This window comes from Cottoperca gobio, chromosome 23 (genome assembly GCF_900634415.1).
Source record: "Cottoperca gobio chromosome 23, fCotGob3.1, whole genome shotgun sequence".
NCBI classification, from domain to species: domain Eukaryota; kingdom Metazoa; phylum Chordata; class Actinopteri; order Perciformes; family Bovichtidae; genus Cottoperca; species Cottoperca gobio.
This window is the reverse complement of record NC_041377.1, coordinates 8,512,501-8,522,500: the sequence shown is the minus strand read 5'-3', so window position 1 is coordinate 8,522,500 and position 10,000 is coordinate 8,512,501. Positions and strand designations below refer to the sequence as shown.

Sequence of the window (10,000 nt, the reverse complement as noted above, 5' to 3'; positions counted from 1 at the left end):
CTTTAACATCACAGCTGTAATGTTTCAGCACTTTAACATCACAGCTGTAATGTTTCAGCACTTTAACATCACAGCTGTAATGTTTCAGCACTTTAACATCACATCTGTAATGTTTCAGCACTTTAACATCACAGCTGTAATGTTTCAGCACTTTAACATCACATCTGTAATGTTTCAGCACTTTAACAACACATCTGTAATGTTTCAGCACTTTAACATCACAGCTGTAATGTTTCAGCACTTTAACAACACAGCTGTAATGTTTCAGCACTTTAACATCACATCTGTAATGTTTCAGCACTTTAACATCACAGCTGTAATGTTTCAGCACTTTAACATCACAGCTGTAATGTTTCAGCACTTTAACAACACATCTGTAATGTTTCAGCACTTTAACAACACATCTGTAATGTTTCAGCACTTTAACAACACATCTGTAATGTTTCAGCACTTTAACAACACATCTGTAACGTGTATTTGTGTGTTCTCGAGGGTCGATTAAAAGATGCTATTAAATTACATTAAAGGAAGATTCAGTGTTTTTGGAGCACACGAGAAGTTGACCGTTATTGTTTTGAATCTGTTTGTCTCCTTTTTAAAGGACTTCATATTAACGTATGATGAGCTGCACAGTTGACGTGTTGATTGACACACTTTGATATCGTGGAAGACAAACTCGCAGCCTTTACTACGTCATCGAGGACTGAATTGACGGTAAAGTTTCCGTCAGATACTTCCAGTGGCTGCACTCACACTCACAACCTGATGTTGGTGTTTGTTCCAGGAGAGTGTGGCCATGACGGGAGGGACTGCAGCTGCCCTGCCCATGAGCAACCACACCCGAGAGAGGGTGACTGTGGCCAAGCTGACCCTGGAGAACTTCTACAGCACTCTGCTCACGCAGCACGAGGAGCGGGAGATGAGGTGAAGCTGCTTCTCCACAGAGAAACTAACACACTCTCTCATACTCCTGTCGTAGTAGTTACCTCATGTGTGCCTGAAACACCTTCAGCTCCGTCCTGAGCCGGTGACCTCCGCTGCTCTGCGCGTGTGTTGACAGCAGCAGCTTCTCAGTGTTCTCACATGACCTCTGCTCCAGGTTACATGCTTTGCTCTTGTAAACAGATTGTTTAAACCTCTGCATAAACTCAGACACAGGATTCATTGTCAACCTCTAAGTAGGTGGTCCGGTCCCTCCTGCTTCTCATCTGGTGAAGCGACTCAATACAAAACGTTTTTCTGTATTTTCCCAGTTGAAAGCAGAATATCTTCATTGTATGTGATCAGAGTTTGAACCGAATAGTTCAATACAGAGACATTCAAATACACTTTACTTCTGCATGTGTACTGATGGTGTTTAAGTGTTTGTGCACAGTGTCAGATAATAATAATAATAATAATAATAATAATAATAATTAGATGCAGTGGTGCTGTGTAGGATTGTTTCACACTCGTTTCCAATAACTGCAGCGTTTAAAGTCCAGAAGTCAACATTCACATGTTTTATCATACAAATATTCTGCTTGTTTGTTGGTGTTTAGTCTCAAAAACAACATTTTCTTGTTTGTTGATTTAATAAAAACATTTATTCTGATGAATCAAATTGAGGATTTAGTTTAAGGTGAAGAGTGTGCAGCTCTACATGTTACACTGTATGTCTGCAGGCAGAAGAAGCTGGAGAAGGTCATGGATGACGAGGGTTTGCCAGATGAGGAGGTACAGCACACTTTGTCTTTCCCATTCAACATGTTGCAGGAAAGTTTACAAAACAAATCTCTGTCTCACCATCTTTGTCTGTGTTGCAGAAAGTAATGCGGCGCTCGCAGCACGCCCGTAAGGAGACAGAGTTTTTGCGACTGAAGAGGACGCGCCTTGGCTTGGATGACTTTGAGTCCCTTAAAGTTATCGGGCGGGGGGCTTTTGGAGAGGTACACTTACAGAACAGCTGTATACTTCCCGACTTTATACTCTGCTGCAGATCTACAAACATTGCTGTCTTTATTTGTATTCACATCCCTCACCACTTTAACTGTGTCCTGTCCTTCAGGTCAGATTGGTGCAGAAAAAAGACACGGGACACATCTACGCCATGAAGATCTTGAGAAAAGGCAGACATGCTGGAGAAAGAACAGGTGAAGTGTTCGTCAGGACGTTCAGACGTACTTTATATTTTCCTGCTGCGGTGTTTTCAGTACGTCGTCTCCTGTCTCTCTGCAGGTCGCTCATATCCGGGCAGAGAGGGATATTCTGGTGGAGGCGGATGGCGCCTGGGTGGTCAAGATGTTCTACAGCTTCCAGGACAAAAGGAACCTTTACCTCATCATGGAGTTCCTCCCCGGAGGTTTGAACTCTCTACTGGTTATAAAACCGTCTGAATGTAGAACTGAAGCCTCTATAAGACCTGCGTGTGACACGAGTGCTGCCGTAAAACGAGAGGTTTTCTAAAGGGACTCTGGTGATCACAAACACTACCGTGTCTGTCCACGGGGGGGCGCAATAATCAACACAAAGTGAAAGTTCCTCGTAGTAACTCAAAGATTGATTTGTTGTGAGGTCATCTGTTATTAGTTTACTTTCTTTGTTTTGTTTCAGTATATATAGAAAGTTATTGAACTGGATACAGTATCAATTATTCTGTGACAACTCGATGTTAGAGCTCTGACCTCTGACCTCTGCCAGGCGACATGATGACCCTGCTGATGAAGAAGGACACTCTGTCTGAAGAGGCCACACAGTTCTACATCGCAGAGACGGTTCTGGCCATCGACTCCATCCACCAGCTGGGCTTCATCCACAGAGACATCAAACCAGACAACCTGCTGCTGGACTCCAGGGTGAGCCACAGAGACGTCCTGACTGAAGCGTCCAGCGTGGTGCACGTGTGCATGAGGACTTCTCACATGTTTCTTTGCTCACAGGGACACGTGAAGCTGTCAGACTTCGGCCTGTGTACGGGACTGAAGAAGGCTCATCGCACTGAGTTCTACAGGAACCTGACGCACAACCCGCCCAGTGATTTCTGTGAGTTCAGCCAACATTAATGAAAGCAGACCAAACCCTGATGCACATTGATCAACATACATAATGTGTTCACATCACTCACTTTCCTCTCTGGACCTTCTGCATCTCGCAGCCTTTCAAAATATGAACTCCAAGAGGAAAGCAGAAACCTGGAAGAAGAACCGCAGGCAGCTGGTAAGACTTTGGCATTTTACTGAATGAAAGTGCAGAAGAAGAATCACAAATGTATCTTCCTGGTTTCTGCAACGCATGGTGGATAACGTGCTTTATGTTCCCACAGATCCTTCAAGTCTTCAACGGTTTTGATTGAATTCATGTGAACATAAGACTTTAATAAGTATTTAAATGTCTTAAATCAATCTTTATATAATAATAATAACATCTACCAAACGCTTCTTGCTTCAAACAGCAAATTACACGTAAAAGTGACTAAAAAGTCTGAAATCTAACTAAAGCTGTAGGAATGTATAATGTTTTACTGATTTGTTCTTGATTATTTTGAAGATGTATTCCATCCCTTGTTTGTGTGCCAGGCTTACTCCACCGTGGGAACACCAGACTATATCGCTCCTGAAGTCTTCATGCAGACGGGCTACAACAAGCTGTGTGACTGGTGGTCTCTGGGGGTCATCATGTATGAAATGCTCATCGGTGAGCATGCATCTCTGTGTGACACACACACACACACACACACACACACACACACACACACACACACACACACACACACACACACCTGCTGCTGCTGTCAGTGGACTTCCCAGCAGCTTCCTAAATGCGTGTTGTGTTCAGGTTACCCCCCCTTCTGCTCGGAGACGCCGCAGGAGACGTACAGGAAGGTGATGAACTGGAAGGAGACGCTCATCTTCCCTCCTGAAGTGCCCATCTCAGAGAGGGCCAAAGACTTGATATTAAAGTATGTCAAGATGTGTTTTCTCTTTTACAAACTCCCATGAAGGCCACACGCTGGCAGTGTTGTCAGTGAGTAACAGCTGCTGCGTCAGCTCCATCAGCAGCCTGCTGTCTGTTTCAGGTACTGCACTGATGCTGAGAACAGGGTTGGAGCTGTGAGTGTGGAGGAGATCAAAAGTCATCAGTTCTTTGAGTCCGTGGACTGGGAGCACATCAGGTACATGAACACTCTGAGACGTCACGTGTTGGTGTCATGTCTGAACAAGAGCAGACTTCCTGTTTGGCGTAACGACCCCGCCTGGTCCGAGCCGGACTCTTTTCCTTGATTGTGTGTCGGAGTATTTATCCTCTGTTTCCATCAACACTTTAACATAAGGATTAGACAATAAATCATCCGCATGTAAAGAGCAACAAAGACATCAGAAACAATGCAGTCAGAGTTAATGCATTTCAGATAATATGATAAGAGTTTATTAATAATGGTAAATGAAAGGGAGCCAGTGCAGAGATCATCAGCGTATCTGTTGCGTGAGACGTGCGAGTGAAACAGCGTCTGATTCGAGTCCAAGCAGCTGATCACGTGCGGCTCCTAGCGTCCGCTTAACAGCAGTGAGGAGTCGATGGCGCTGTTAACTTATAATATAATATAATATAAACAATGCACAGAGATGAATGTTACGTACTGCGTCTATATATCCGGCTCTTCAATGGAAAGGTACACGTGTTTAGGATTCAGAGCTGGTTATTGTGAGTTCTCACTTCCTCCTCAGGGAGCGGCCGGCAGCCATCTCCATTGAAATCAAGAGTATCGACGACACTTCAAACTTTGACGACTTCCCTGAATCGGACATCCTGCAGCCGGGTTGGTCTTGTCAACATGTTGTGCTTTAACATTTACGTGATGTGATCTGTGGAGCCCATAATAACGCCGCCTTCTGTTCCGTGTTGATTAACAGCCAATGCAACGGAGCCGGACTTCAAGTCGAAGGACTGGGTGTTCCTGAACTACACGTACAAACGCTTTGAGGGTCTGACTCAGCGTGGCACCATCCCCACGTACATGAAGGCGGGAAAGGCCTGACACAGGCAGACGTGTTGTGCAGAAAACAGACGTTTACGGACACAGGGTCGGGCCATGGAGCCCCGCTGCTGCTGAAGGCTTCGGCCTCTCAGTCTACATTTAACCCTCATCACAACTTATTTAGCTCAGCAAGAACGCCAGGAGCTTGGAAATGAAGGAGCGTTACCGCATTACCTCGGTTGTTTATATATCGTATACACGTGCCGTCTTTAGCCATAGCTCTCAGGCAGGTCACTAACTAGGACATGAAATCAGCACACCTGCATGTTCAGCAGTGTATTGCTTCTGAAGGAGGATCGAGTACAAAGCTCTGCTCCCACTTAACATCTCATACTACATACATAGTCAGAGTCCAGGCTCCCTCACTTCCTGTCTGTCAGTGCTTTCATTCTAATCACTTCCTTCTTAGATGGACAAAACGTGCAAAGTGCCTTTTAAATAGCTGATAAATATTTAACCAGATATCTTTGCGATGTGATTAATCAGAAGGAATAAATACTATTAGTAAAGCTGTTTGGAAGGTTTGTATTGGTTATGTAATGAAACAAACAGATGTGAGAAACTGGACACGTTAGACACTCTGAATGAAGGATCCCCCCCCCCCCCTCCCGCTCAAAGCTTACTGTCGTACATACGTGACAAACATTAACTTTCACGTCTGCTCAGAGTTGTGACCAAAGAACTCTGATCGTCACAAGATGTAGTCGCTCGCTGAACTTACACTACCTTACCTTCCAAGAGGCGACACTTGGTTATGGAATAATTTAACATTTCTTTTTCTACACTCAGAAAAATGAGTTAGTGTCAAAATGCTATAAATGTACAAACGGGCAGGAAACAGTGAAGCTGTAGCCATCCAAGGAGTCTGTTTAACCGATGGTGGTGCTATAGGAAGGGAAGAGAACGTTATCTGTTTAACTAGTTTATTCAGGTTTCCTGTTACAAACACGCCGTAACAACATGAGCAGTGAGCAAATTAGGGATGACTGGCGTGTTTATGTTTCATGTAGTTGATAGATTGTGTGTTAGCATTCAGTGTTTTTAAATCGATTATTTTCATATTAATTGGCACTCAGTGATTTAATATTGTACAAATTTAAATAGAAATGATCTATTGTTGCAGCAGAGGTGATATTTTAAATTTTTAGTCTCGAGCATGGACAAAGTTTCAAAAACAGTGGATCCTACATTTCCCATAATGCAACTTGATAGCAGCTTTCATTATACAGAAGTCCTTTGGACATCTTGATGGGAAAACAGTGGAGTGCCCCTTTAATTACAAACAGGAAACGTCTGTAAACACAAAGTTAAACAATCTGCATCCCTCAGAAAGACGTCACACTTCTGCACGATGCTTCGGTAGATGTTTCCACTGGATGTTGGATTATTGCAGGATCCAAATCATCGCTGTAGCAGCACTGATGCATGATGGGGGATTGTGTCTAATCACTGGAACACCAGCTGCTGTATTCAGAGTGTGTTGTATGAAGTCACTCTTGTTGTTGTGAGGTGACGTGTGACTTCTGTTGTGTTGTAATCGAGAAATGTCGACGCAGAAGAGATTAAAAGATGTATTTGGCATCTATAAACGTCCCAGAGTCACTTTCTCCACAGGGAGCTAAATTATTGTGACTTCTCGAGTACATATTACTCATGATTACTGTGTAGAGAAGCAGGGGACTTGTATTCATCCTATAAAAAGATTAAAAGTTAGATTTAGTTTCAGACGTCTGAGATGTGATGTGTAAACGGCCAGGACTTTGTTGTGAGGTGTTTGTACATATTGTTGTAGACACTTGAAGGAAACTGTCGGTGCAATGACGGATAAATGCTCATTAATATATTAATACACGTTGATGAGTTTTTATGTTGATAAAATGCTTAAAATAATAAACTGAAACCCGTAAAGTGTTGTGTTCTCTGACTTAAGATCTGTTACTGCCTTTTATTAGAAACGGCTGCTGGAATAATCAGTTCAGTCCCAAACGAACAAAAGTAATTATGAAATGTAAATAATTAACAGAGTGGCATTCAGAAGCAGTTACATTATAACTTACTGCATTTTTTACTAATTATATTTACAACTAATTGTAATATCTAAGGTGTGGTGTGTAAAAACAAACTGGTACAGAAACAAATGTAATGAAATAGTCACAATAATCATTTTGCCGTTTATAAATACAGTATAAACATTATATTCTGTCCTGGGATCACTGCACACTATTTAAAAGATTATAATTCTGTGATGAACGTGTCTATGTGATGATCGGATGAACATGTTTTCATTTATCTCCACACTATCAAATAAAAAGAACATGTAAAGAACAGTAAGATAAATATTAGCTTTGCTATGATAAATGAAGACACTAGAGGAGCTCTCATGCACACAATCCTATGAACACGTTGATGATCATTAATAAAGGATTAAATGCTTCCCTGTGAAATATTCTGCTGATTATCAAACATCTAAAATTAACATCTAGAAAAATGCTATTTTTCTTAATTACACAAATTTGACAGAAATAACAAACAATATTAATTAATTCAAAACTATAGCAGGTGCAGAAGTGATTCACAGTATTATTGTCATACACACACATGTGATTGTGATGCAGTGTAAAGAAACAAAGTTCAGGCCTTTTTATTGACCCATGTATACACTCATTACTCTCTTTTAAAAGGGTTTAATGTTGTAAATGCCCCGTTTCTTTAGACAGTACCCCCCCAATATGTGTTTAATGTCCTACCTGAGTGTCAGCCCAGGTGACTTGTTCTATAAGGACAACACATCTGTCTCCTTTATGGCTTTTATAAAGTTGTTTTTAATTTAAGTTTTTAATTCACTGAATTTAGACTAATGAACTCCAACACACACGAGTTATATGGGTGCACGGTAGTTTCATACTTCTATAAGATATCTGTAACATAGTAATACATGTTATATATGTAATATAAAAATGTAAAGTTTAAAATAAGAGTTACTATTGATGTGTTTTGTGTGGTTTCCGGTCCGCTTCCGGTATTTCCGGCTCGGTACTTTCTCCGCATACTGGCCTTTAAGTAGGTTAACGAGCCAACTGTCGTCACGTGACCCCTGCGTTAACACGTTTCTGGTTGGCACGTGCAGCCTTCTGTTTTATGTAAAGTCTCGTGCAAAAGTCTCGAATTACACGATGTAGGTGAGGGTCGAAGATCGTCAAGTTTAGAGGCGATGTGTCACTGAGTTTGTTTATTACAATAATAATCATTATTATCATTATTATTATTACTATTATTATCATCATGTAACTGCATTCAAAATGTTACTTACGTAAAAGTAAAAGTACTCATTCCGCAGAATGATATATTTAATATTATTGGATTATAATTATTGATGGGGTGATGTGTTTTTTAGTTTATAATATACTAAAGTTTATAATAACATATAATAAATACATGATAAATGATTTCTTAATTGTATGTTGTATTAATCTGAACCTTCAAAGTAATTTATCAGATAAAAGTAGTAAACAGTTCAATATTTCCCTCTGAGATGCAGTGGAGTAAAGTATAAAGTAGCAAACGAAATGAAAATACTCCAGTAAAGTACCTCGAAGTTGTACTTAAGTGCAGTATTTAGTAACTCTCTGTTTTTGTGCCACGGTTGTGTGTGATTGTGCCGATACTCGGAAATGGGGGCGGAGTGAGACCTCTTCCCTGTCGCTGCTGTGTTTGGGAGACAGTGAGCGAGGACACCAAACTATCGCGTGACACCGGAGGACTCACAGCTGTATAATAATTATATGAGCACACATCCACCTGACAGTTATGTGTGGTGTGTGTGTGTATATATATATATATATATATATATATATATATATATATATATATATATATATATATATATATATATATATATATATATATATATATATATATATATATATATATATATATATATCACACATAACTGTCAGGTGGATGTGTGCTCATATAATTATTATACAGCTGTGTATTCAATTCAATTCAAATAAATTGCATTTTAACAGCAAGTGATTTCTTATGCTGCACACAATATACAAAGTATGTATGCATGCAGAGCAACGCATGTTAGTGTTGCTGCAGAAATGGAGGACTGAGTAGTAAACACGGACATGCATGAACCCCCCCCCCCCTCTCTCCTATAGGCGAGGCGAGGAGGAGGGTGAGGAGAAAAATGAAGTCAATTATACAACCGCACCCTCCTCTCTGTTACTACTACAGGCTCCTGATGCAGCCGCAGCGGCTCCAGTCTGCAGGCATGTCGGCCGGCGGCTGTGACGCGGCGAAGCGGCCAGTAGCAGGTACAGCAGCAGGTAGGTGCTCTGCGGGGACTATTACCGTGGGGGGGTAGTGACGGGCCGGATCTTCTGTTGTTGCTCTTCATCGTTTGGCGGAAGAAAAACAAAGCAGAGTAATACTTCCAGCTGTTGGGAACTTCGTCAGTCCTCTGAGGCTGTGCGGTTGGTTTGTAAAGATGTCTGGTCCTTCATGGCGACACTAAGAGGACCGGACGGCACCGAGCCGGACGTTATGTTGTGTGTGCAGCGCCGGTGACCTGGGCTGCCTGTGCCCGTAATAGCGCGTCGACGCAGCGGTGTAATATCAGTCATTATTCCGCGCTACGTGCTCGTCTCCAGGTGGACGCGCGCGGACGGGAAGCTTTGTTCCGATTCTGGAGGACGAACCTCACGTGGGTGTAACCATGGCGATTAAACTTAAACACATTTTGTGATTGAGATCGTGTAGTTCGTGCCAAAGTATTTTTTATTTGCATAACCTTCACCAGGGAGCCCTGCAGGTCACGTGGTCCCGCGGGGCTTGTCTGTATTGTTCTCGTGCAGCTTCTCCGAAGTGGGTCAGTAGATCAGTGGAGCAGCGCGCGTGGGGGAGGGGAGAGGATGAGGGTGGGGAGATGTTTTTAAGTTGTTGAAACATTGCATCATGTTTGTGGAATGTTTTGCAAGT

General features: G+C 41.9%; 2 protein-coding genes across 10 annotated transcripts in view; both read left to right on the top strand.

Annotated features, from left to right (window-relative positions):
• The window catches only part of LOC115028423 (serine/threonine-protein kinase 38-like), a 10,419-nt gene extending 3,493 nt beyond the window's left edge, over positions 1–6,926 (top strand). Inside the window, 14 exon segments of the mRNA XM_029462212.1 lie at positions 785–924; positions 1,665–1,716; positions 1,806–1,928; positions 2,048–2,104; positions 2,106–2,132; positions 2,218–2,341; positions 2,680–2,834; positions 2,919–3,021; positions 3,134–3,195; positions 3,555–3,672; positions 3,814–3,937; positions 4,055–4,150; positions 4,704–4,795; positions 4,890–6,926. Of these exon segments, the coding sequence (XP_029318072.1) occupies positions 797–924; positions 1,665–1,716; positions 1,806–1,928; positions 2,048–2,104; positions 2,106–2,132; positions 2,218–2,341; positions 2,680–2,834; positions 2,919–3,021; positions 3,134–3,195; positions 3,555–3,672; positions 3,814–3,937; positions 4,055–4,150; positions 4,704–4,795; positions 4,890–5,014 (1,386 nt within the window). The 5' untranslated portion in view covers positions 785–796 and the 3' untranslated portion in view covers positions 5,015–6,926.
• A 2,083-nt stretch (positions 6,927–9,009) lies between these two features.
• LOC115028473 (aryl hydrocarbon receptor nuclear translocator-like protein 2) overlaps positions 9,010–10,000 on the top strand; it is a 12,250-nt gene continuing 11,259 nt past the window's right edge. The window contains exon 1 of one of the 9 annotated variants that reach the window (XM_029462274.1): positions 9,010–9,348. In XM_029462274.1, the coding sequence (XP_029318134.1) occupies positions 9,210–9,348 (139 nt within the window). In that variant the 5' untranslated portion in view covers positions 9,010–9,209. Of the gene's footprint in view, positions 9,349–9,958 lie in introns of those variants that run through there. The other 8 variants (XM_029462267.1, XM_029462270.1, XM_029462276.1 and 5 more) reach the window with 8 other exon arrangements.